Source organism: Marmota flaviventris, chromosome 11 (assembly GCF_047511675.1).
Source record: "Marmota flaviventris isolate mMarFla1 chromosome 11, mMarFla1.hap1, whole genome shotgun sequence".
Classification (NCBI taxonomy): Eukaryota; Metazoa; Chordata; class Mammalia; order Rodentia; family Sciuridae; genus Marmota; species Marmota flaviventris.
This window is the reverse complement of record NC_092508.1, coordinates 69,417,038-69,444,968: the sequence shown is the minus strand read 5'-3', so window position 1 is coordinate 69,444,968 and position 27,931 is coordinate 69,417,038. Positions and strand designations below refer to the sequence as shown.

The 27,931-nt window shown below is 33.3% G+C and overlaps 1 protein-coding gene across 3 annotated transcripts in view; it reads left to right on the top strand.

Moving 5' to 3' along the window:
• The window catches only part of Slc4a10 (solute carrier family 4 member 10), a 213,435-nt gene that overhangs the window by 138,864 nt on the left and 46,640 nt on the right, over positions 1-27,931 (top strand). For all 3 annotated transcript variants that reach the window (XM_071619392.1, XM_071619390.1, XM_071619391.1), the window contains 5 exons: positions 8,459-8,605; positions 14,369-14,469; positions 17,421-17,595; positions 18,187-18,320; positions 18,703-18,948. In XM_071619392.1, the coding sequence (XP_071475493.1) occupies positions 8,459-8,605; positions 14,369-14,469; positions 17,421-17,595; positions 18,187-18,320; positions 18,703-18,948 (803 nt within the window). The remainder of the gene's footprint in view (positions 1-8,458; positions 8,606-14,368; positions 14,470-17,420; positions 17,596-18,186; positions 18,321-18,702; positions 18,949-27,931) is intronic.

Sequence of the window (27,931 nt, the reverse complement as noted above, 5' to 3'; positions counted from 1 at the left end):
TTTATATTCCCTTTATAGTACATGTGCTGCCAACGTAAGCATCACTGTTTATCATTGCAGATTTTATTTTGGGAAAAAATAATTTTAAGGTCTAAATGAAAAGCAATGGTGTGTTATTTGAATAGTATACATAACACCAAAAAGCCCTGCAACATCTGTCATTTTTCTGCAGTTACTTTACATATATGAAGATGTTTTAAGAGACTTTTTGGACTATTAGAGGCCCTATAGATAGATTTTCAAGGGGCTTGTTGTCCCTGTCATAGAGTGCTCAATTTTTTTCTGTGTGGAAAAAAAATTGTGTGTAAATTTCGTTTTTGGACTAGAAAAAGCTTTCATCAACTTCTCAAAGAGATGTATGTCTCAAAAAGTAAGATCTTAAAATAAGAACATAAAAAGTTGTATGATATAACTTTTCTTTGACTTGTATTCCCCACACAGTATGGAAATTTGTTCTTATTGTTAAAAGAAAGAGCAGATGGGAAAGATCACAGAAGGGGCATTAATTCAGTACTAAATGAACAAATGGGATTATATATTATCTAGAATATCATCTAAATAATATAATAATGTGTTTATTGGAATACAGGGATGCAAATACTTGAAAATTCTATAAAAGGAGCCAATTAGTGTTGCATATTACTTTTCCTAACTTTATGAAATTGGAAAAATTGAACTTATGTTTGGGGTTTGACATTATAAGCTTTTCTATCTGTTAAAATTAAGTTTTATATGAATTAACGATGTATATTTATACATTGGCAACTAAGCTTGGAAAAACGTTTTAAAAATCAATTTTCTAAAAAAGCCAATTTAATGAATGTATTTGTTGCTTATGGCTCCTATAAAAAAATTGCCATGAACTGGATGGCTTAAAACAAGTAATTTGTTTTCTCCTGTTTTTTTTTTTTTTTTTTAGGCCATAAGTATGAAGTTCACATGTCAGCAGAGCCACACTCCTTTATAAGTCTCTAGGGGAGGGTCCTTCTTTATCTCTTCCATTTCTGGTGACTCCTGCTATTCCTTGGCTTATGGCAGAACTTCCATATCTGTCTCTACATTCATGGGCTTTCCCCCATGTCTCTATGTCTTCCCATTTTCTGTTATCAATGACATCTGACATTGGATTTAGGGCCCAGCTAGGTCTAGGATGACTTCATCTTGAGATCTTTACCTTTAAATTTAAATTTCATTTTTATATTCTTACCTGTAAATTCTATCTTCAATAACCCTTATTTCTATTGGTAGAACTCTCTGAGAAAACTCATAGTATCTCAACTTTTAGTGTTTCCAAATTAATATTTTACAGTATTGTTAAATAAATTATATTGTGATTTGTGTTTTATAAATTAAGTATATTATCACTTTCATGAACATTTATTTCAAGTTTTATTATGTTTTGGACAGCATGTCTCTCCATCTAAGACATTTAGGTCACTACATAAGAGAGTTGTGAGGTATGCCACATTTCATAATATGAAAGGAGTGTAGTATATCCTGAAAGGCTCAGGTATAGTCTTCTTAGTTCTCATCTTCCTTTTCCCCAAGTGTGAATCAAAATTTTCTCAAGAGGAAAATGTTGGTTCTGAACAACAGGGAAACACTCATGTTTAATTTTAGATTTAGAATGAGATCAGAGAAGGGGCTTCCTCCAGTTTCCTTGATTGATGAGACTACCTAATTTGAGAACATACATTAGCCTTCTAATGAATGAATGGAAATGAATCCTTTAGACTTGAAAGTTTTGAATTTAGCTTTAGGAAAATTTGTAATTCTTTGTGTGTACTGGCATAAAGAAGCAGAAAGCCCAACAGAAAATTACCCATATCAATAAGAATTATTAATTATACCAGGGCATGTAAATTGAATAGAATATTGATTGAATATGAAAAACCTGTTTGAATACATTTATTTATTTGTTTATTTTAGTACTGGGAACCAAACCCCAGGTCTGACACATGTAAGGCTAGCATTTTATCACTGAGCAATATCCCCTGCTCTTAGTATGTTTAAAATACTTTTAAAAAGAAAAACAATGGGTTATTGTTCAAAGTCCAGGTGCTTGTTTAATTGCTTTGAAGTCTATAATAATTTAATCATTAAGAATGAAACTGAATATGTTGATTTATAGAGTTAACTTGCTAAGAAAATGATTAGTTGTATTATATTATAAAACTGTAAATTCTGTGAAAGCAGTAACAGCTGATTTTGCCAGAGATCAAATAAAGACTTGTTGAAGTGAACTTCATCCTTTTCTTTTTTTTTCCTTTGTCTGTATTGGGAGGTTCTGATAGATAGAACATATCTTTTATATTTTCAAATCCTTTTGTATTTTCAGACTCAGCATAGATCCCTGTGTCAGGGGTCAATAATTTTTTCTTTTTTGGAAAAGAACTAATTATTTTGTTTTGTATCTCTGTTATCATGTATATCTAAAAAGAATATTTTGATACTCTTTTCAACAAAACATTTATGAAAATTAAATTTCTAGTTATACGTTTGTTAAAAAAAATAAAAAGAACAAATAAAATTTAAAATGAATCAATATTGAATGTACAACTCATCCTGCCAATATCTTGAATCAATAATAATCACTTTCTTCATTGCTGTTGAGCTTTACTAGAGAATATCAAATGATTGTGCTTATCAGCACTGCTACCCATTTGTTCATCCCTTTACATTTGAAAATATTAAGAACCTGAAAAGCTATTATGTATATAGATATGTTGTTATGTATCATCATAGAACTTAAAACTGAGAAATTTTAAAAATATGCATTTTAAAATCTATTTTAAAATAATAGTAAAGCCATTATATATTAACATAACAGTTTTATGAAAACCACAGCAATCGGAAAACCAAAACTATTTTCTACTAAAAATGGTACAGTTTTGCCTTTTTTGTTCTGGATTTTCAAACTAACAGTTTTCTTTCTTTCTTAGATCTCAAATCAACACTGGCTCTGAGCAGTCAGCAAACATGCCCAACACATGGTAGCTACTTAAAATATATGTATGAAATGAATATCCAGGTCTCTCCTATCCTAAAAGTAAATGTCTTACTGCTTAATAGTTTCTAGCATTGAGGAAGTGTTTTCAAAATCTGACTCTTGAGAGTTTTGAAACAGCAGTGTGTACTTGGTCATGAATATTTTAGCTTCATCTAACACTCTACTGAAACTGCTCCCAGTCAGGTCACTATTTACAAATATACTATTGAATGTTCAGATTGATGTTGAATACCACTTTTTTCTTGTTTTATATTTCCCCCATGAAAAGGAGTTAAAATTTATTGTATACTATTGAATGTTCAGATTGATGTTGAATACCACTTTTTTTCTTGTTTTATATTTCCCCCATGAAAAGGAGTTAAAATTTATTGTATGCTTTGTTTTGATACTAAATGTCTGAAATGTTACTGTTTACCCCAAGGTTATCAATTATCCTGCTACATTGTATTTGTTGAGCTTTCATATTTTTTTTTCAGCATATCTGGAATTGCTTTATGTGTGATATGTGGATAGAAATATAGTTTCATTTTAGATAGATTAACAATTGGCTCAGTACCATTAATTGACTAGTGTGTCATTTTTTTTTTTTTTTGCAATCCCTGCCTTTCAAAAAAATCTACTTTGATGCTAATGTCACACTGTTTTACATAAAACAACTTTATAAAGAGTTTTGAACTATAGTAAAACCAGTCTCTGTGTTCCTCATTAATTCCTTTGATAAGTATATATTGGATAAATATTTATCAGGCATTCTGACAGAAATGATGGGTGAACAAAATGATAGAAGTGAACAAAATGGATAGAAGTGAACAAAATGGACAAAAGCCTTTTCTTTCATTAAGTCAATGTTCTAGTGGAAAGACAGACCAACATAGAACTAAAACATATGGCATATGGAGGTAAACACTATGGAAGGAGGGACAGGAGATAGAATTGGGTGGAAATTGGCACCAGTTTAAATGGTCAGAGAAGAACTTACTGAAGAGACATTTCAACCAAGAACCTAAAGGAGGAAAGAGAGCAGCCTGTGCAGACAGCTATGGGAAGAGTGTTTCAAGAAAAAAATAAACAATGGCAAAGGCTTTGAGGAAAGAGTGTTTCTGAAATAACAGGTGAAAGCAAGGAGGACAAAATGGCTGGGAAGGAGTGAGGAAGGTAAAGAGCAGCAGGCATGAAGTCAGGAGGGCAGCAGGGGCAGTCTCCATGGGCATTTGTGGGTCATACAAGGACACTGAGTTGGAAGCTAATGGAGTGTTTTGAGTAGAGAATTGTACTTTGTAGTCATCCTTGACTCCTCTATTTCTTTAACACCCTAAATACGATCTGTCAGTAAAGCTTCCTGGTTGTGCTTTCACAGTGTAAAAGCACAGAATCCCACTACTTCCCACTTTCTACTCTATTATAGTCTAGTTTTCATCATCACTTGGTCCATGTCACTGTTATTATTCTTTTATTGAAAGAGCCTCCTTGCTATTTTTTTTGTACTTGTTTCACTTCATTTTCTTATCAATGCAAAAACTAGAGTAATCCCTCCTCTGTTAGAGACCCTTGAGTGAGTGGTTCCCTATGTCACTGAATCAAAGTTCTTATGTTGACCTACAAAGTCCTGCAGGGCTTTAAAAAATATTGTTGTTGTTGTTGTTATTATTATTATTATTATTATTATTATTATTATTATTATTGGGACTGAACCAGGGTCATTCTACCACTGAGATACATCTCTAGTTCTTTTTATTTTATTTCACTATTTGAGGATCTTGCCTAGTAGTTGAGACTGGCCTTGAACTTGTGATCTTCCTGCTTCAGCCTAGCTGGGATTAAGGCATGTGCCACGATGCCCCTGCTAATCCTGCAGGACTTTGCCTCTTCCACTTTATGTCTCAGTCCTACTATTTCCCTCTTGCTTTTATCAGCTCCAAGAATTGGCCTCTTTGTTGCTTCTTAAAAAATGACATGAATGGTCTACACTTGCAGTTCCCTCTGCCAAGAAAGTCTTGTTCCCAATAGCTACACAGTCTGCACTCTTCAGGTCTTTGCTATAATAGCTATTGATTGAAATCTTCCTTAACACTCTTTTTAAAATTTCAGCATTGCCTAGTCATTTCCTTATTCCTCTTTGCTGTTTGTCCACAGCACTTGCCATTATCTGTCAAAATTTTTTTATCTTTCTCCCCCTCACTAGAATTTAAACTCCATAAAACATGGATTTTTATTGGTTTGTTCACCTAACACCTAAAGAGTTCGGATAAATCTTTATTGAATGAAATTTCAGAGTTTGTTTGAAAAGCAAAAAGACATTAAATTACTAAATACACAGTTAACAATAAATTCCACTAGAGCATTATAATTACAGAGAAAGCTATCAAGAAGGAAGAAGTATTATGAGAGTATTAAAAAAAAATGTCTAATTTTGTCTGAGAAGGGATCAAGAAAGGCTTCTCTGAGAAGTCAGATGTGTGTGTGTGTGTGTGTGTGTGTGTGTGTGTGTGTGCCCTTAGATCTGTTAGACAAAGAGAAGGAAGATGAGCAATTCAAAGTAATTAAGTTACTTGGGAAATTGGCACATACTGTTTATAATTTAAAATCAAATAAAGAGTAGTGTCTATCTTTGAGGAGTTTTAAATAATAGGAAATCAGCTGCTTTGGACATTCATCTGTCTAAAGCAGGATATAGGATCATGTGACCTCTTGAAGCAATTTTTTAATTGAGTGAGATCACATAAAGATCTCAAAAGAGCTGATAGTAGCAAGAAAAGAAAAGAAGAGCAGCTAAACTCTCATTAAAGATTATGAACATTTGCAATTTATAAGTGTTCAGATTGGATTTCAGGGCCAGGTAAAGATCTTTATGTGTGAGTATTTGTAGCTTATACAAGCACTTTGAGTTGGGAAACAAAATGATAGTCTGAGCCATAAAAAAAGTGTCTTGGGGCAAGGAACTCTGTGTTTTTATATTTTAAAAATCTCTTTCTCAAAATATAGCTAAGCCCTTTATATAACTTGATGTTTTCATATTATAATAAGTGAAGACTATATGTTTATCACACCAATGATGTTTTGTGAAGTGTTATTAGATGGAAAGTCAAGAAATAGCCTTTAAAACTGATTAGGATCATCCAGTCAGCAGTTTAGATTGAGTGTCCAACCAGAAATTGAAACAAATGGTCTGAAAGTGGAATAGAATATTTGAAGCAGAATTTTCTTTTCTTTTCTTTTTTATATAGTGTGTAGCTTTTCAGATAGGATTTTTTTCTCTAAATAATATTTATTTAAATTTCTTACCCGTCTTTTGGGAACATGATATCTCATTTCTTTTGAGCACTGAATAATATTTTATTGTCTAAATGCATCACTGTTTACATATTCACCTACTTAAGGACATTTTGGTAGCTTCCAAGTTTTTGAAATTAGGAATAAAGTTGTTATAAACGCCTTTGTGCTGTTTTGTGCAAATAAAAGGTTTGAATTTATTTAGGTCAATACAAAGAAGCACAATTGCTGAGCCATGTGTAAAAGCATGATTAGTTTCTTAAGAAAGTGCCACATGGCTCCAAAGGTAGCTGAACCATTTTACATTTCAAACATTGATTGAAATTGCTTGTAGCTCCATGTCCTTGCCAGTATTTAACGTTTTGGAGTTTAACCACTTTGGAGTGTATATAGTGGTATATCATTGTTTAAGTTTGCAATTTTTTAATGTGAAACATTTTCTCATTTGCTCATCTGTCATCTGTATGTATCCATATTAAGGCACTTGCTCAGATGTTTGCCCATTTTTTAGGCTGTTTTCTTATTGTTGAGTTTTAAGAGTTCTTATACAGTTTACACAATAGTCCTTATTGAAATACGTTCTTTGCAAATGTTTTCTATCAGTCTGTGGTTTGTCTTCTCTGTTTTCTGATAGTATATTTAAAAAATACTGAATTCTTTTTTTATATATGACAGCAGAATGCATTACAATTCTTATTACACATATAGAGCACAATTTTTCATATCTCTGGTTGTATACAAAGTATATTCACACCAATTCGTGTCTTCATACATGTACTTTGGATAATAATGATCATCAGATTCCACCATCATTTCTAACCCCTCCTCCCTCCCTTCCCTTCCAATCCCTCTGCCCTATCTAGAGTTCATCTATTCCTCCCATGTTCCCTCTCCCTATCCCACTATGAATCAGCCTCCTTATATCAAAGAAAACATTTGGCATTTGTTTTTTTGGGATTGGCTAACTTCAGGTCTTTGCTGTAATAGCTACTGACTGAAAACTTCCTTAACATTCTTTTCAAAATTTCAGCATCCCCTAGTCATTTCCTTATTCTCCTTTGCTGTTTGTCCACAGCACTTGCCATTGAGTAGCATTGAATATTTGGTCATTTTAATACATACCAGTAAAAAATAATATAGGAATCCCTAACCTCAAATATTCTGTTTTCTCATGTGTAAAATGCAAAAATTTATCAGAAGTGTGTATCTTATTTTTAATGTAAATGAATTTGTCCAGTTTCTCCTTATTTTTTTTTCTCACTTGAGTGTATTGTCTTGCATGTCAGTCAGGAGGAGCTTGGTTATGCTGAGGGAAAAGCCAACTAAAATCTTAGTGTCTTAAAACAGTAGACGTTACATGGTGCTGAATGGCCATCACAGGCTGGCAGGGGGGCTTTGCTGATTAGTCACTTGGGCACTCAGGCTCATAGAAACTCAACCTGGACCTGTGTTTTTCAGTTCCTAATCAGATAGAGGTAATGCAATATGTCACACACTGGAGCTCATAACTTCTAGTCAAAGGTGACATATGTGCACCTAAATTGACCACACCTAATCCAAATGACAAGAAGGCAAAAAAGTCTAATCCTACCATGTGTCTCAGAGAGGGCTTGGAAGATCTGTGAACAGCCAAAATGACTGCACATGTATAGGCAGGCTGAAAATATAACTCATTCTTTGAATGGAAAATAGTTTCTGTTCTTTTTAAATATACAGCCAGAAAGTACTAATTTATAACATTATTATTTTCAAAATTGAATAAAATTAACCTTTTAAATTAGTTTATATATATCAGGATATAATTATAATATTTCTAATACAGTTTACAAATTTTATTCTCTATTTTTAAGCAAGGAGTTCCTCCACATATAAATACATATAAATAACCTTTATGTAGCTTAAAATTTTAACTGTAGTTTAATGAGTTTTCATTTGTTTTACTTTTCCTTTCCCTTACTCCTCACCTCCAGAAATTTTACCATTGACACTAGCATCCAGAGAAAAATAGTGTGGAATCTGTGTGGAATCATAAAATAATGCATAATATTTTACATTAGAATGAGAGCTGCCTATTTCTTCAAAATGTTATAATCACATGTGGGATCCTGGGAAATGAAAATACTGAAATCATTAAGATGTTTATAATTTTTAAACTACAAGTGGTATTTCCTTGTACAGGTCTTTCATGATGTTGCTTACAAAGCTAAAGATCGCAATGACTTGGTATCAGGGATTGATGAATTTCTGGATCAGGTTACAGTTCTCCCTCCTGGAGAATGGGACCCCAGCATTCGAATAGAGCCTCCCAAGAATGTTCCTTCACAGGTATGTATATTTGAAAACACTCTTTAAAATATCATAATTTTGTTTTCCTTTAAATATATGTCCTAAAATAATATAACCCTTCAGAAAGATTCAAATAGCTGAAGCATGAATTTACAAAAGCTTTCTTGATACTACTCTGCAGAAATTTAGCATTTGGAATGCAAGCCACTAAATCAGTCTCATGCTCCTGGAAAGGGATTTTACATGGGAAGAAAATTAAAATTTTAATGACAACATAAAATATGGCCTGGGATAAAGCTTACTAGAGTCCTTTGGGGTTCTGGATACATTACTTTGAATTTGGCAATTATTAGGAAAATTTCAAGGCATGGCTTAATGATTTTATACAGAAAACTTCCTGTTACTACTAGCCACAGTGAAAATTGGGAAGAATTTTTTAGTGTAATTCTTATATTTGTATTACTTTTATGTAGATTTGTGATATAAAAGTTGTAAAATTTTTGCCTATAAAATTTGAATATGTATTTTATCCATCATACATTCCAGAAAGATATTGCTATTGTTTGGGTCATTTTTTATTATAGGCATGACTGTTGAGAGTGGTAGCCAAATGTTTACAAGTCCCCCTCCTCATATTGCCACCTATTTCCTAGGGGATAAGCCTTTCAAATGACCCCAACAATATCCTTTTTCTCTGCCTTGCCTTTGGTTCTTGCCCTGAGGGAGTCCCGCCTGGTCTGACTTGCTGCTCTGGTTCAAGTGACAGATGGCCTGACTGACACAGTCTTGGGTTAGTCAGAATTGGGCAAATGAGCAGGTGTATCACTCAACAATGAGTATGTATAAAGGTCATCTTGATTTTACTATCAATTTAAAGAAAATATATTAATATTTTATCCCTATATTTTTATTCTGAAGTCATTCTATAATTATTAAAGACTATTCACTTTCCTTTACAATACCATTTTTATGATTTTATAACTGCTATTACATAGTTTCAGTTGTTCTACTACTAAAATAAAAGCAGTTTCTTAAGGAATAATTGTAAGGATTGCCTTTTTCTGTGTTGTATACATCTTCCCACTAATGATTTGGGAAAGGCAAGATTATGCTCTCTGAGTTAATAAAAAAAACTCTTTAATTGATGTCATTTGGATAAATTCGGTGATAATATAAAAGCATGGAAAATGTGACTTTAAAAGTCACTGTAACACCAGTTAGTTACTCAAACATTAAAGTTGAAGTAAAATGTTTTTTTTTAAATACCCTGTTTTTGAGGCAAGTCAAGAATGGGAGGTCTGTACTTTCCATTATTTGTATGAGAAAATACAAATTAATTAGTAAATTCTGAGTATTGAGAGACAAAAGTTCAAAGAACATTGAATTAAGAATCCAGACATCTGGGTTCTGCCATTATTCATTTGTCTGACCTTGAACAAATACTTTATTTTCTGATCTTCTGTTATCAGTGCTGCCCAGAAGAACTTTCTGCAATGATGGAAATGTTCTAAATCTATGCTACGAAATAACTAAGCCATTATTGAGCACTGAAATTGTAGCTCCTGCAACTGAAGAACAGAAATTTTATTTAATTTAACTTAAATTCATATAGACATGTGGTTAGTGGCTAACATATTACACAGCAAAATTCTATATAATGAGTTTGAATCCGAAATACTCTGAATGCTTCATTTCAATGTTAATATTTTCAAAGGCATGTTATGTTTATGTAATAATATGAATCTGTGTTTTCTTCTATTAGATGTAGTAACATGAATGAACATATATTAAGCACCCTGACTTCATACTCATTCAGATAATATTTTCCCTGATGGAAAAAAAAATTCTGTAGTTTTTATTCTTTTGAAATGTGCAAATCACAGCATCTTAAATACTTTTTTCATTCAGTTAAAAGAAGAATAACCTGCCACCTCAAAGAATAACCCTGAAAATATTCATTAGAACTTTGTGTCATTCATTCTAACGATTCCCTTTTATGTACCCAAAACTTTTGTATTTTCTCATGCCACGTACTTGCTTGTCAAAATCACAATCCTGTTAGAATCTTTACTTTGTATCTGTACAATATAGCTGAAGTTGAAGGAAAATGTATAATTGCATTGACAGTTCTTACATTATTTCAAGACCACAACCTCAATAGGACTGTTAATGTTGCAAGTTTATCATACTTGTCTTCTCAAGTCCAATCTTTCTCTTTAGATGATGATTTCACAATTGTTCTCTCCTCAAATCTTCATCATATCTTTCCTGACCCTCACTCTCATAGGTTGACTTGCTTTTTCCTGAGAAATTCAAGAAAACCAAAAAGGATTTTCCAATGACTCCTGCCATCACACTTAACCTGTATGCCAACAGTGGTATCCACATGTGCTGCCATCTTACATATTACTCCTGGGGAACTATTTGAAGCCAGCCTTCTACTTGTGCATTAGATCCTATCTCTTCACATCTACTCAAGGACATTACCATTATCTTTCTCCTGTATATCATGAATTATTTTTTTCTGTGTTACATTTTATTAGCATACAGTATAGTGTTAACTTGCCAATCTTAAAAGAATAACTATTGATACCACTTACCACTACCTCTGCTAGTAAGTTACATTTCTTGTTTATCTTTGCAACAGAATGTCACAGAAGAGTTCTTTGTACCACCTGCCTGAAATTCCTCTCCTCCAAGTCTCTCTCAACATCTACTCCAATAAAACTCTTGCCCCCTGCTGCCCTGACTTCACTTAAATACTTAACATGATGGTCACCAATGATCTCCATAATGCTAAATCCCACGGTCAACTCTCAGTCCACATTTTATTTAACCTATCAACTAATAGTATTTGACAGAGTTGATGATATTTTTTTTCCCTTGGTAGATTTGCTTGACTCCCCAATCATCACACTCTTAGTTTCCTACAATCCCATTGATCACTCCTTCTCAGACCCCTTCTCTGTTTCTTCTTCTGATTTTTTTTTTATGTTGAAATGACACAAGGCTCAGACTTTAATCATTTTCTCTTTTCTGTTTACATCCTCATGAGGATATCATCTTATCTTAGAGTCTTAAACTTTCCTGAAATTCATTTTCCACCCTGCACTTGAGTGTTATTATCCAACTGCCTATCATGTGACTTTACTTCAGTGTCTTCTATATATCTACAGGTTAACATGTTGAATGTTTGAACTGATTTGTCCATTGTCCTGTTTCTATACCTATATATATCTTTGCATTTATGATTTTAGAAAAAGACAATATAATGTTTCCCAAAGTATATAAAAACCACTGATATTTTCTCAGAACCTGTTGCATTCACACCTCCCCACCTTGGTTAACTACTAACTACATCCTTAGCATTGATCAGGCTAAAATCATCAATTCTTTTTTTTTTTCTTATACCAGACTTCTATTCTGTAAGGAAATTCTATTGCCTTAACATTCAACATTTATCCATAATTATGTTATTTTTCACTACTGCTACTGCTGCAACCCTGGTTCATCCTGCTATCATCTCCTGGATTACTGAAATAACCTCCTAACTGGTTGGCTCATTGTTTCATCCCTGGGCTTCTAGAATCTGTTCTTGATATAGCAGCCAAAGTAACTTAAGTTCTGTTATGCCACTCCTTTCCTCAAATGTTCATTTCACTGAGAATAAGAGCCAGACCCTTACAATGGACAATAATATACACTATCTGGCTTCTCTTTACATCTGAAATGTCTTTCTGCCATTTTTTTTTCTTTCTCATTTCTCTCAACCAACAAGATCTCCTTGCTCCTGTTCTTCAAGCTCTCCAGCCACTCTCCCCATTATGAGTGCCCCACTGGCTATTCTTTTTATCTGGATATCTCCTGGCTAATGCCCTTATCTCCTTCAAGTTCTTCACAAATGAGCCTTTGTCACCAAGCCTGCCTGACCCCTCTACTTATTATAGCCAGACTTTCACCTACCCACCACATACCCCAGATTCCCCCAACTCTGCCCTATATGTTTCTTCTTCCGTAGCTCTTGCTTTCTAACACACAGTAGAATTAATTTACTCATTTAATTTTTTGTCTGCCTTTCCATAAGAATATAAGCTCCATAGACCCAATTTGTCCACTGGTATATTCCAAGGGCCTAGTATATTTTTGAAATATCAAAATACTTCTGTTTCAGATCATTTAACATTTTCTATATTTCCTTCAGAATAAGTATTGGTATTATTCATACACATTACATTTTTTTCAAATGCCATTTTCCTTTCTCTTTGAGGAAACATGTACTTTAGAATGGTTAATATCTTTCATGATTTATCATTTATTTTCATCAATGTATGGCTTTTTAAAAACTGTAAAACGATGATTTAACTTATCCAGAAGGGATAGTTTTCCCAGAAGACCAAATATTATCACTTGCTTTCTAATACTGGTGGGTGCTATGAAAAATTTCCCTAGGTAATTAGGAAGTAGATCTTGAGGACCACTTTTACATCCCTTTGTTCTGTATTATATCTTTTTTAATTACCATATAACATACTATCAACTTGCTAATCTAAATGTATCCTATTTACCTGTGAAGACATTTTCATCAGTTGATAGATATTTTATATTCATACTTTAGTCTCATTGTATCTATTCACATGCCCAGGGAAAATGTAAAAACATTAAGCAATGAACTGTTCTCTATTGTGCTCATTACAAAAATCTGTTTTTCTCATGTTTTAAACATGAACCATTCTAAATTTCCCATTGTGCATAGACCAGTTGATAAGTCACTTTTGTGCTTCACATTTACACTATTTTGGAATGGCATTCAAGTACAATTTTTAATTGTACCACTTAATTTTTTTAAACTATCTTTTCAAGTGCTTTTGAACTCATTGGTGTACTGTACATGGTGGGATTATGTATAGGGCTTTCCAGTTTTTTTTTTTTTTTAACTTCTCTCCCTGATAAAGGTGGGTGGAATAAATCTAAGGGAAAATAACACATAAACTTCCATTAATTTGTCATTGGTTCAATTAGATGCTTTCTTTTATAATAATGTTTGGGTATATGAATCAGAAAGCCTTATCAATTATTCCTTGGGTACAAAGATATTAGCTGGAATTAAGGAGGGAAATACAATTTAAAATTAACAGATAGTAGTGTTTATTGAACAAACTATGCCATGCATAGAACACCACCATGCCTAACACCTTCTTACTCTAGCCTACCCCATCAACCCGTCTTTCTCTTTTTCCAGTATTTCACTTTTCTTTGTAGCTCCTATATTTACCTCATGTTACAAGTTTATTGTATACCCATCAATAGAATGCTTTTTATTTTAGTTTTTTCCTTCATCTGCCTCCTCTACCTCTGCCTCCTTCTTTTCTTTCTTTCTCTTTTATGGTCTGGGGATCAAACCCAGGAAAATGGGCATGCTAGGTGAGTGTTTTACCCCTGAGCTATATCCATAGCTCTTAGGATGTCTTTTCTTGCTTACCTTTGCAACTCTAGCGTTAATAACAATTAATGACACACATTAGGCACAGAATATACATTAATGGAAAGAATAAATAAATAAATGCCCATTACCTAATTTAATTCTCTCAGTGATACTGTAAGATAGGTATTATTGTTACCACCAATAAATAGAGGAGGGAACTAAATCTTTAGGAGGCTAGATAACTTCTCAGAGGTCAAGCAGACTATAAGTCATACAACCTGTGTTCTTAGCCACTCTGCTTATTGCTTCAAGAAAATAAAAATACTGTTATTTGCAATTAACCTGGAATTAAAACAAAACAAAACAAAAACTTCCTGCAGGAAAAGAGGAAGATTCCTGCTGTACCAAATGGAACAGCAGCTCATGGGGAACCTGAGCCTCACGGGGGACATAGTGGACCTGAACTCCAGCGAACTGGAAGGTGAGTGAAAATCACTTATATGGGACTTCAAGGAGCAAATGACATATCATTCTTGTCTGTCAGGAATTGTTATTTTGAGATCTAATTTATTTCATACTTTTAGTACTATTTGGGGGTGAAAATGTCAATTATTTGATTTCTCTGAAGTTACTAATGATTATCATTAGTGTTAAATCAGAACAATGGATACACCATCTCATTTTATCTTACCTAATCTTTCATTTTGCTGTGCATATACATTCACAGATCCTGTGAATGAATAAGAAAACTGTCAATTGACTCTTCCAAAAGAGCTTGTTGAAAGCTTCAAGTTCAAGATGGAAATAAAACTAAATACCAATAATTCAGTCTTGTAGACCTTATCTCATTAAATGCAAGCAGGATGTATATAATGGTACTTGTTATTTTTATGGCTGTGATTTGAAAGAGCTATATGATTTATTTTTCTAATCACACATCTTTGAAGAGATGAAAGCTTCAATTTATTTCATAAAATGGTGCTTTATGTTTTTTTGACAGCTTGTCTCTCTCCAAGCAATGTGTGAGCAGAAAATCAGAAACCCTTGGGTGGGTCTGTCTTCAGGGAATTTGTGTGTACAGCCTCCACTATAATTAAAGGCAATTGCAAAGGCCCCACAGGACTGGTGCCCCCGCCCCTCAAGGCCATTTTCTGTACTGCTTGCAATGTGTCCTCTAAGCTGGCTTTCCAGTTCCTGACGACTCTGTGCATCTTAATTCTCCTGTGTTCTTTCCCTTCATCTATGTTTTGTCTCTGAGGAAATGTCCTTTAACATCTTCCTTAGGCTCGATACCTAATTTGAGATGGTTTAATATTTTTTCTTTCTCCCGTCAGTGGAAGCTTTGTAACTCATTCTGTTCACTTTCATACTTTCAAATCCAGTCCTTTTATTTTTGGTGGTTTTTTTTCTTTCTCTCTCAGGTGTAACATACCACTTAGCTTAGATTTTTTTCGAGTTCACTTTTCCTTACTGCTTCCTAAATCCTCCCAGGTCACCAATATCCGGTATCTTCGCTTCTCCAGAGTTCTTCCACAGATTCTGTTGCTGACATGACTTGAAGTATCCATTACTCATCTGCTCTCCTGGAGTTGCTGGTGTACATCTGGGCTGCTCTTGCACTGTTCTCTGTAATGAATTCCCACTTCCGGATTTAGATTTTTTAATGCTAAAAGCACATTTATTACAGTTATTTAATAGCTAGTCAGACTAATGTATGCTCTAATAAGTAATTAATTAGAAGCCAATGGTATATATAAATAGCTATAAATAATATCAAATAGCTATATATTAATTACTAATTAATAGCTTATAACCACCTCAAATTCTTTTTTGGGATTAGGTAGCATATAAATCATAAATGAATGCATAGTCTAGTAGAGTAACGCTGTTTGAACTGTGACTTAACAAAGTATTCAGAAATTTTTAAAAATTACTCAATATTAAATATGCATATATTTTGACAAACACAGGCAGAGGAACCTAAGGTGAGCTTTTTATGTGTATAAATTTCACAGACAAGCTTCTCTGAGTTTCTAATGTCCTTTTTTTTTCCCCAGTTAAAACTTTATTCTTTTCAACCCTTTCCTGATGGAAGAAATCACTAGGAAAGCAGTGATTCTGTGCTCAAATAATCATAAAATAGTTATTAATTGAAACTATTTGTTTACATCAGGTCAAGGAAGTTAGAGAAAATAGTCAAATTTTCAGTAATTCTGAATATATACATATTCCAAGGCCAACTAGAATTTACTTCTCAAGAGAACAATTACGTTTGAGATGATTCTAAGACTGCCAAATGAATAATCCTATTCATAAAATGAATAACAAAAGTTTGACATTTTTGTATGATCCAAGTATATTTAGAATACTGACATAACTTTGGAAAATAATGAGGTTTTTCACCATAAATTTTCATGTGGGAACTTCAATGTGGTTTTACTCAGTTTACTATCACATCTTTATTCCATGAAGCACACAGATCTTTCAGCAGTCAATGTTAAGTCTGAATATCATTATTAAATTTCAAAGAATTAAAATACCTAACATTAATGTTTATTAGTGTTCTCATTCCTAATAGAGTAAAAAAAATAGTTCTCAAACTTTAAGCATCATTTCATAATTTAATAGTCCCTTGCCAAAATTTTTTTTTATTAAGTGTTCCAGTGTGGGTTTGGGGTATATTTGTATGGAATTATACCTACTGGGATCTTGATAGATGTTGGGATATGTTCAGGCAGTAGTGGATCAAAATTACATTTATCCAGTTCAGTTATTATCAGTTTGTTCTTTAGTTTCCTAAAAATACCAACAACCCTTGAATCTATCTGTCTCTACTAAGTATTGCTGTTATGCACAACACAAGGCCATTTAGATGTCTGTTTGGACATTATGTGGTGAGGGGTGAGGAATTTTTTTTTTGTTTTCTCCCAGAGAGACTAGGTAAGTGAAGCCATGGTAAAGCACTGCATTTTTTTCTCTAAGGTGATGTTCAGTATTGGTGTGTACAAAAATCAGTTAACCCTCCCTCCCTTCACTTCTGTTATGCTAAATGGAATGTAAGCAATTACAAAATACTGCCAATGATTGAGAGTGGTAGGCCTGAGTTTAGAATGGTGTAGGTTGATATAGAAATGGCACAGAGAGTAGAGTAACCCTTGAATCCCAATATTTGAATGTTGATTGATGAATAGCCTTGAAAGAGTCTTGGAGTTTTAGTTTTTGACACAATATTTGGTTAAGAATTGAGATAACATAGTGGTACAAAGCCATCCCTATAGATCATGATAACATAATGTAGCAGGTTATTGTGGGTCTCAACTCTGCTGATGGAAAACGTATACTGTGGCCTGGCAACAAAGCAAGTGAGCACTTCTATATATATATTTTTTTTTATATTTGGGTTTCACTATTGTGTTTCCCCCCATGTCCTAGGATTTTTGGGGGACTTATCTTAGATATCAAAAGAAAAGCTCCATTCTTCTGGAGTGACTTCAGAGATGCTTTCAGCCTGCAGTGCTTAGCATCTTTTCTGTTTCTCTACTGCGCCTGTATGTCTCCTGTCATCACATTTGGAGGACTGCTGGGAGAAGCAACTGAAGGTCGTATAGTATGTATTATCTTTTCTCTGAACTTTGAAACTGATTTGTTTGTAAGATTAATAGTAAGATAAGTGAGCCTTTAATATTGGATTCTGTTATAAGGAGAGATTTAATGTGTGGTGTGACCGATAAAACTCATGTATGACTTTTCTGGACAAGTAGTGGGGAACTGGTAAACTAGGAATGGTGTATCTCAGAATAACTAATTCTGAGTCCTACATGAGATTTCTGACTGATCCCTTGATCCCTGTCCCTGGTACCAGGCCAGTTTTAGGCTCTGGTTCTTACCTCACAAGTCCATTTCTAAAATATCTGAGCCATGTTTCTGTCTAGACACTATTTCTAAATATGTTCAAACTTTCTGTGAGGTAAGAGACAAGTGAGGCAGGAAGGTAGAGAGGACACTTCCCATTTGTTACCATTCATTTTTGCCCCTCTTGGCTCATTCCCCTGCTCCTATTCTATCTTCTGCCCAGAGTTGCCAGGCTTTGCATAGTGAAGAAAAAAAGAATGAACCTGTATATTTTAAACATTTCTTAACTAGTTTCAATGGCCACCTGTACAGTTTAGGTAATGGAAACATTTATATCTTTACACAGAGTGCAATCGAATCTCTCTTTGGAGCATCCATGACCGGGATAGCCTATTCTCTCTTTGGTGGACAACCTCTTACCATATTAGGCAGTACAGGACCAGTTTTGGTGTTTGAAAAGATTTTGTTTAAATTTTGCAAGTAAGTGTTACATACTCTGGCCCTCAGTCCCTCTCTTTTTCTTTACTGTGTTTATGCTTCTCCTAACATCAATTTTGAAGGTCTGTTGAGAAAGTTGGAAGCAGCTGAGTTGATCCAGTTTGTCATTTCTGTCTCAGTGGAAACAGAAAGTCAAAGGCTTATGCATATTGTTATATAATGTTAATAAAAACTAAGATTCAGTTCTAAGCACTGAGGAACCTCTTTTAGTTTTGTCCCTGAGTTGTTCCCTTTAGACAAAGTCTTGAATTTCATTACTGGGGATATGAAGCTTATTGAATTAGGCTTATTTCTACTTATTTTATATGGTGGCAGGCTGTAAAATGACCTTCTTCCCACTATTATTTCCTTTTGTTCCTCCTAGAGAATATGGGCTATCATACTTATCTTTAAGAGCCAGTATTGGACTTTGGACTGCAACATTATGTATCATACTTGTGGCCACTGATGCCAGTTCCCTCGTCTGCTATATCACCCGGTTTACTGAAGAAGCTTTTGCTTCTCTGATTTGTATCATTTTCATTTATGAGGCTCTGGAGAAGCTGTTTGAACTCGGTGAAGCATATCCAATCAACATGCATAATGATTTGGAACTGCTGACACAATATGCGTAAGTACCATTTGCCCTGTTGTCTGTGGAACTTTTCTTTTCACAAATATTGTCATTGTTATAAGAAATATGAGGAACTTACTCAGCAGAAGCTATGCCTTAAATTGATTCATGACCTACATCCTGGACTTTCAGAGTTGAATAGGATTCTAAAAGTCAATTAATTAGTCACTCATCTAATTATTGAGTTTATTATACCAGTTCTGCCAAGAATATCTTCCAAAATTTCTATTTCTCAAGTAGTCCCTAAAATAAGTAGATAAGAAAACAAGTCAATTTTAATTTACATTGATTTTGACTTTGGAAAATATGTGTTATTTTGGTTTTCTTTTAAGTTCTTTTCAATGTATTATAACATAGTAATGAAAATCTAAGATTTCAGACATAAAGCAATGAGGTAAAAGAAACTCACTGAATTTGTGTTAGGTTGATGTTTGAAAATATGATAAAAATGTAAGTGAAAATCACTGAAATGAAATATTGCAGTATATGGCATTCATGGTAGAAATACTCCGGAATTTCTCACTGAATTATATTATCGTTGAGGATTAAAGATGAGATTGCACCTATTGCTCTTTCTAGTTTTGTTATACCAGCAATTGGAAATTTCTCAGGTTGTTCCTGTAGAGTATATGTGGCCATTAAATAACTCTTTCATTTAATTCTAGAATTTTCGATTGCATTTATATATAGATTTGTATACAGCAAGTATTTGAAGCAATATATTCTTTCTGAGACACTTATAACTTCTGCATCAATCACCAGGGTTTATCCTTTGAACTGCTTAAATGTGGCCTCAAGCTTCTTGAGTCTTTATTTACTACTAGTTGTTGAATGTTATAATTTTGTTAAGAATGATCTAATGATACATTTATCTAATGATACAGTGTTGAAAATAAAACGGTTCTTTAACTTTTTCTTGGTTTTTAGAGATAGATTAAACAATGCATGCATCCCTATTTTTAGACAAGAACCTAAGGGGTAATGTAAAATAACTTTCCAATAAAAATATATAAAATAGTATGAATAGTATTAAGAAGGGAATAAGAGTAGGACACTCAGAAAGAGGCAGATTGTAAGAGCAATTAACCAGAACCAGGGATAAATTTGATACATGCCTTTTCATTTATCTTTACTTAAAAAGAGAGAAGTATACCTGATTTTAGTTATCTTTGTTGGGATATACAATTCTTTCTGGTAGGATTTTTTTCAAACTGATACATGGCAGGTACTATGCTAGGTGCTGGGGAAATCATGAAAAAAGATATTCTGTCCTGCAGGAGTTTCCAGTTTACAAGGCACCAGAGACAGATAACATGATGAGATGAGTGCTGTGTGAAGACATTGCCAAGGTACTACCTCAGAAGAGTATCTCACCCAGATTTGGGGTTCAGAAAAGCCTTTCTAGAGGAAGTCCATAGAATAACAAAATCAATAGGGGTTAGAAAGAGCTGAGGAATAGGGCAAGAAAGTGGTTCAGACAGAGGGCATGAATGTTCGAGATTCACTGAAGCTTTGAAATATTTGTCTGAAGTCAGATGGATAGTGGTAAAACACAAAACAAAATCCAGGTTTTATTACTTTGACATAATTTAGTACACCAATCCTAAAAATGAACAAATTAGCACTCCAAAAGAAATGATGTAGAACAAATAAAATAGGTAAAAGCAGAATGGTTTTATTTGAAGAGGTGGGAAGGCACCAATTACCCACCCTTCTGGATGTTCTGTCAGCCTCAGTGGCAGCTTTTCAGGGACTTCAGACTGAGGGGCCAGTTTGATATCCCCTTACCTGGAAAAGAGGAAGTTTAGAAAAGAAGAATTGAACCCTGGATAATGTTCACAGCTTGAGGGAAGAAGAATGAAAAAAATTGTAAATCAATAGATGAAAAAAAAATAAGAAGAAGTATCAGAGGTGTCAGTTAAAGAGAAAACCACAGGGTGAGGTCAGGTTTTTATCCTGTGACTCCTTGCTTCTGATTAAGAATGATGTCACACATGTGTCATTAGCAATTCATGTTCTGGACTGGACAGATTTTCATATTGTGTACATGCATTTGATCAGGAATTGCCATTACTTGCTTTCTGGAAAAGCAAAACCAATCTTTTTATTTTGTTATGTATACATATATTTATTAGCATACTTTTAGTTATGTGCATTAAATAAAATACAAAAGTCATTGCTCATAACACCATTTTAATGTATTGCATACTTGCACAAAACATTTAATGTTTCATGAAGTTCCTATGACACTTGTAGTTGCTTGCTTGTTCTGACCTTTTCATATTAATAAATTTTAAGTGTCATTATCTTAATGCCTATCTAAAGTTTCTGCTTCAGATGTTGTTGGACTCATGCTTTCACAAATTTTATTAGAAAAAAAATTTTAGAAAATGTTATAGCCTGGACATACTATATCTGAGATTGCAATTTTTGTAAATTGAATATACCTATAATTGTATATATAAGCTATTATATGTCATATATTTTATTGAGGTGTAAGATATTGGGGAAAAAGCCATCATGTTCAGGATCTTCATTTCAGATATTCTTTGTAAATGGGCCTGCTATATGCAGATTTCCTTAAATTCATAGTTTACCAATCAAATAACAAAATGTTTTTGATTTGTAAAAAAAAAAATACTTTTCTAGTTCCGCTGGCATCTTAACCTCATAATGTGGTAATATGTAGACCTTACATTTGAAGATGCACACTTTCCTTTCATTGTGCCAAAAGCAAGTGTCAAGACAATCTATTTAGTTTTGAGAATATATATATTATACCAGACGATCAAACTGAATATGTCAAGTTAGAAATAAGTAATGAGTTTAAGCGAATAATTTTTCTTCTTTGCTTTGATTTTTTTCAGAAATGGCAAAAATAGAATAAAATGTTCTGCTTGTGTAAGATGAAATGTTCCTTCAGTGTATAATAATAATCTAAAGTTCTCAAATATGGCTAGTTAAAGAAAGATTAAGGATATACGGATGTTTTGCAAATGGTTGGGTCAAAGCAAAGTGCAAGGTCTATTACTCTAATTTCCATATACATGTAGATTGGAGTTAAATAAAATATAACAATTATCAAGATGTCAAAGGAGTGATCTCACTACTATGTGATGTGCTATTTTTTTTCCTCTCTTATTTTCTCTAATACTTTATTCAGCCCTCTACATAATCCAGGATAGTGATCTGTTTTGAATAAATGATGATATTTAATATCCTTTTTCTCATCTCCAAGTAGACTTGAGTCTCCTGTAAAGTACAAAACATGTAACAATTTTATCCCCCATAGTACTAGCATAATACTATTGATGCTTAATACATATTTATTAACTAATCATGTTGCAAAATAATTGACATAACCTGGCCTGTCTTGTTGGACAAGTAAAGACAATTGTGCTAGTTCACATTATCTTTAGTATTATCATAAAGATTTCATCCAGAAACTTTGAATAAATTTGACAGATTATGAAATTCTTAATATGAAATAAAGATGTATAAACCTATATCAGAAAGTTAGTTCTGACTGAAAATTTGGACAAGGTGCCAATATGATGAACCCAGAACCCAGTGAAGCAGGACTAAAATTTGCAGTACTTCAAAAACTGATCAGGGATCGGGGAGAAAGAACATGAAAGAGAAGTTTTTATGGCTCATGGACCTTTTAGGACTTGAAAAATAAAAGGTAAAAAAATAAAGCATAAAGTACATTTAGGGTAACCTCTGCACTTCAACTTTCTAAAATCACATTTTTAGATGTATATCAACTAAATTAATTCAGAATTGTTTGCAGCATAATTTGTAATTATATCTTTATGTGTTTGAATAATGCCTATGTGCCTCCACTAGTTTGATCCCCTTAATGGCAGGCCCAGGACTACTATGTGCACCTTTGCGTTCTCTACCTGCAAAACAATTAGCACATATGATATGAGCATGTTTGTTCATGTTTTTACATTTCTGAACATGCTTCTTAAGCTTGATATGCATATTGACATAAAGTTTTTCCCCTCCAAAAAAGCTAAATTTAAGAAGGTTGATTATCTGATGCCTTAAAATCAAATAAATAAGTACACTGAGTAAACAAACCTCTCACAACCAACTTCATTCTTGATAGAACTTCAGGACTTCTTGCTCCTATCTAATTATGATTTTAGTACACATTAATCAACATTTTGCCATCTCCCCACCACCCATACACACTCTACCTAGCCTCTGGTAACACTATTCTACTCTCCACTTCAATGACATCAACTGTTTCAGACTCTACATAAGAGTTAGATCAAGCAGTACTTGTCTCTTTCTATGCCTGGTTTATTTTACTTAACATAATGACCTTTAGTTCTATTCCTGTTGTCACAAAGAACTTTCTCTTTCATGGCTGAACAATATTCTATTGTATATACATATCACATTTTCTTTATCTATTCATTAGTTTATGGACACTTAAGTTGTCTTCATGTCTTGGCTCTTGTGATTCATGTTGTAATAATCATGGCAGTGCGGATGTCTTTTAGACAGACTGGTTTTATTTCTTTTGGATACATACCCAGTAGTGAGATTGCTGGATCATATGGTACTTGTGTTTTTGATTTTTCAAAGAACCTGCATATTGTTTTCTACAACATTTGTACTAATTTACCCTCTCATTTACTGTATGAAAGGGTTCCATTTTCTCCACATCAACTATTATTTTTAGTTTTTTTGATAATAGCCATTCTTACTGGGGTGAGATTACATCTCATTTTGGTTTTGTTTTGCATTTCCCTGATGATTTTTTACTGCTAAGCATTTTTCTTGTATCTATTCACATTTGTATTGTTTTCTTTGGGGGAAAAAACATCTATTTAGATCTATTGTGCATTTTTCATTGGATTATGTGTTTGTTTCGCTATTGAGTTGTTTGAGTTCTTTACATATCCTGGTATTAACATCTTGTCAGATGGGTAGTTTGCAAACATTTTTTCCAATTCTATAGATTGTCTCTTCACTCTGTTGATTGTTTTTGGCTGCCCAAAAGCTTTTCAGATTGATGAATTCTATTTGTCTATTTTCACTCTCATTTACTGTGCTTTGGGGATCTTATCCAAAAAACACTTGCCCATTTCCATGTCCTGAAGCATTTCTCAGTTTTCTTCTAGGAGGTTCATAGTTTCAGGTCTGATATTTAGATATTTAGTTCATTTTGAGTTGGTTTTTTCATATGATGAGGGATAGAGGTTCTAGTTGCATTCTTTTGCATTAAGTATTACATGAACTCAATCTTATTTTAATGATAAATCTTGTTTCCTATAGCAGTGTACCCAGCAGAGTAGTTTATATTCACTATTTCAGTGATACTGTCCCTAATGTTTTTTTTTTTTAATCTTTTTGTCTATCCACTTCCAGAAAGGTAGAAGATTGATAGCCTTTTTCAAATTTACTCTTTAGATCCATTTTCAATTACTGTTTTCCTTTTATATTACTATAGTTTTGAATTATAGATTTTAAATACAATTATCTACTAGTATTTCTTATTCTTGTTAAATATCAACAAAAAGGCAGTAATTTACATGAACATCCAATGTTGAAAGGAGAATGCTAAGCAGGAATCAGTGATTTCCTGATTTATTGCATAAAGATATACTGAATGGCTAAAATATAGAACCATATTTTGGTGAGATGTGATGACTGTTCTCAGAGGTGACAGTCTATGAAGTACTGACCCAATTTCTCTTTGCTTCTTGAATTGACCTAGATTTAAGGATATATTCTGAAATATTTAAAGTGAAATGGAGTAATATTTTAATTTACATTAAAATACCTCAGCACAGACACTGTGAGAATGTATATGTTAGTCATGGGCAGCTATGCTCTGAACAAAGTACAGCTAGTGTTAAAGCAGAAGCTGCACTCTAGCAAAAGCTCCTACAAACTCTGTGGGTATTAGCCACATCTCAGCCAACAATGAGGTTCTGCTGAATGTCAAAAATGGATTTCTGTGGACATAATTACTGACTTGTTAGTCAATATTACTGAAATGTACTGGTCAAATTAAAGGTAATCCAGATAACATGGATTGACTATGATATCCCTGCTCCTGCCAAAAAAGGATATAAAACTCTAGTTAGTAAATTGTGTAGTCTCAACTCCTACGGAGGGTACTCAAGACCTGATTTGTACTCAAGACCTAATCAAAAGTGTCCAGCCATCTTTGGCAATGGCCACCTACTGAGAACAGTACCTGAGTCCTGAGTATGGAGCATTGTCACATCATCCTTGAATGAACTTTTCATGCAAGATAAAGTCAAAGTACATAAAATAGAAAAAGTGGAGATTCAATTAGATGATAAAAGAAGTTATAGGAATGTTTTTTGCCTTTATTTTTCAGGAAAGTTTGTTTAATATATGTCTTTGAGCATTACTAGAAAATAAAAACAAACCTGTACTCCTCATCCTTACCTTCCTGAGATATATTGGGGCATAATTTTTGAGTCTATCCAACTTTTTAATATTTCTTTCAACTGCTGGAATTTAAAATTTTCTTTTAAAGCACTGTTTCTGAACCATTAAGTAAAGCAATTTAAATCGTCAACACAGTTTATTTTTTAAAAGCAAGTATTTGTAATAAAAATATTCATACACAATTTCACTGGATTTTTATATCCTTAAAATTCATTGTAAATGAAAAACAGAATAATGAAAGTCTATAGATAGTTGACAGATTTGATAGAAATATGTAGTTATAAAAGTTATGAACCATTGCTGTAGTAATTATCTAGCTATTTATTTATAAAGTATCAGTTAAAATAAGTTCAGACCTCATATTTTAATTTCAAAGAAAATAGTACTTTTTATTTTCAAAGTCCCTTTGATTATTTTACTTTTTATTTACTGAAATCTTGTGGAGCAGATAAGGTCTGTCTTATGGAACAGGTTTTAATGACTTATGATTTACTGATAATTAAATGAAGCACAGAGAAAACTCAGTTTTTCAATGTAATATTTTTTCTAATTAGATGGCATGATCTCTTTTCATTAATGAACTTTATCTTACCTGTTGATTGGGCAAATTGCCACAGATTCTTTATGAAATTAATGTAATGCCAATATTGGTACTTTGTATATAATTTGATAATTTCATTCAAAGTAACTGCCATTCCTACTGGGACATTTCTAGCAAATTTTTCTTGTTCATGGAAAATGTGGATGCATTATACATACATTCATCTTGGCTTTGCTGGATGTTTCAAGTGTCACAGCTACTACATACCTGATTGTATTAGTCATGTTTAGAGACATTTCAATAACTTCTATTAGTGGAAGAAACATTTACATTTAACTATAGAAATTAATATTTTAATTGCTCCGAACACTATATTTACTAGATATTTATAGAACCAGTCAAATTCAGGTAGCTTAAATTTTTTTTATAAATGCCATTTTTTATAACATAGGGTGTTGTATTCTTTATAATATAAGTTTATGTGTTTTATATTTGTTGTAACATACAGGAAAATATCAAGATAAATATATATACAATTCTGCAAAAGAAAGACATTTATATTATAGCTCTCAGTTGCAGGTACAACATTTTAATATGCTAATCACCAAATTACTAATACTTTCTCTCCAAGACTATTCAAATATCATGTGAAGTGTCACAAAATATGTTCTAAAAATGAATGGTCATTGCCAGTATCAATAAAGTTTGTATACAGGCCAGTTCTCTTCTACTCATCCATTATGTCACTCATTTCTTCATTACATAGGAGTCTTCACAGTCTATCAGAACTTTCTCTAGAATTGATTAAGAGGCTAGTTTTATTTCTTCCAAAATTTTTCGCATTGTGATATCTAAATAAATAAATAGTCCATGGTAGAATTTTCTTTTCAATTATAAAAGCAGACTTTTAGGGGCTAGCAGGGATGTTCCTACCCACTCTGAAATCATATAACTAAGTATTAGGGGATGCATTAAACCCCCTCCCCATTTTTGGTGTCCTAATCCAATCTGACTGGTATCTTCTAAGAAGAGGAAATCTGGACTTACTAAGAAACCCTATAGATGTGTTTGCACAGAGAAAAGACCATGTAAGGACACAGCAAGAAGGCAGTGCTCTGCTTAACTTGGAGAGAGGTTTCAGAGCAAACCAATCCAGATAATGCCTTGATCTTGGATTTCTAAGTCTCTAGAACTGTGAGAAAATAAGCTTCTGCCTTTTAAGCCACCAAGTCCATATTATTTTGTTATAGAAGATATAGCAAACAAATACACTGAATAAATACTTATATTTGAGCCCTATTTATGTTTGGAGTTCTGAGAGGAAACTCTTACAGGCTTTTCCTTCTTTTAGCTCTTCAGACTTCAGACTAATAAATACAGATTTATTCTTGACTACTTTCTCTCACATATTCAGATTACCCAGAAGATTCTAATGGCTCAATATGCAGAATTCAGACACTTTCTTTTTTTACTGCCCTTTCTTCATATTTTTTTTTCTAGATTATAGCAATTGCCTTCTAACAGCCGTCTCCAATTTTATATGTGGGACAAGACTAACCTCAAGACTGGCCTCCACAGCAGACTGGACTCTCAAAGCAGACAGAATCATTCTTTTGAAACCCAGGACAGATCACTCTGCTTCTCAAAGCCCACTGCTGGCTTCCTGTGACCTGCAGGGTATTGCCCCACCTGTCCCCTTTGCTTCTTCTGCTTTACCTGCTGCTCCAAACACACTGGTCTCCATGCTTGCTCAACCTCCTTGGGGTATTTCTGCCCATAGGCCTGCACATTTGCTATCGTAATTTTTTTTGGTCTGGAATATCTTTCCTCAGATTCCTATGTGGCTTCTTTTTTTCCTCCTTTCTTCAAAATCATGCACTTGAGAACATTTTGATCTAAAATTTCAATACCTCTCCCTCCCTTTCCTAACATATTATACAATTTACTTATGTTTTTACTGTAAAGATTATTGAAATATCAATAGGTAAAATAAAG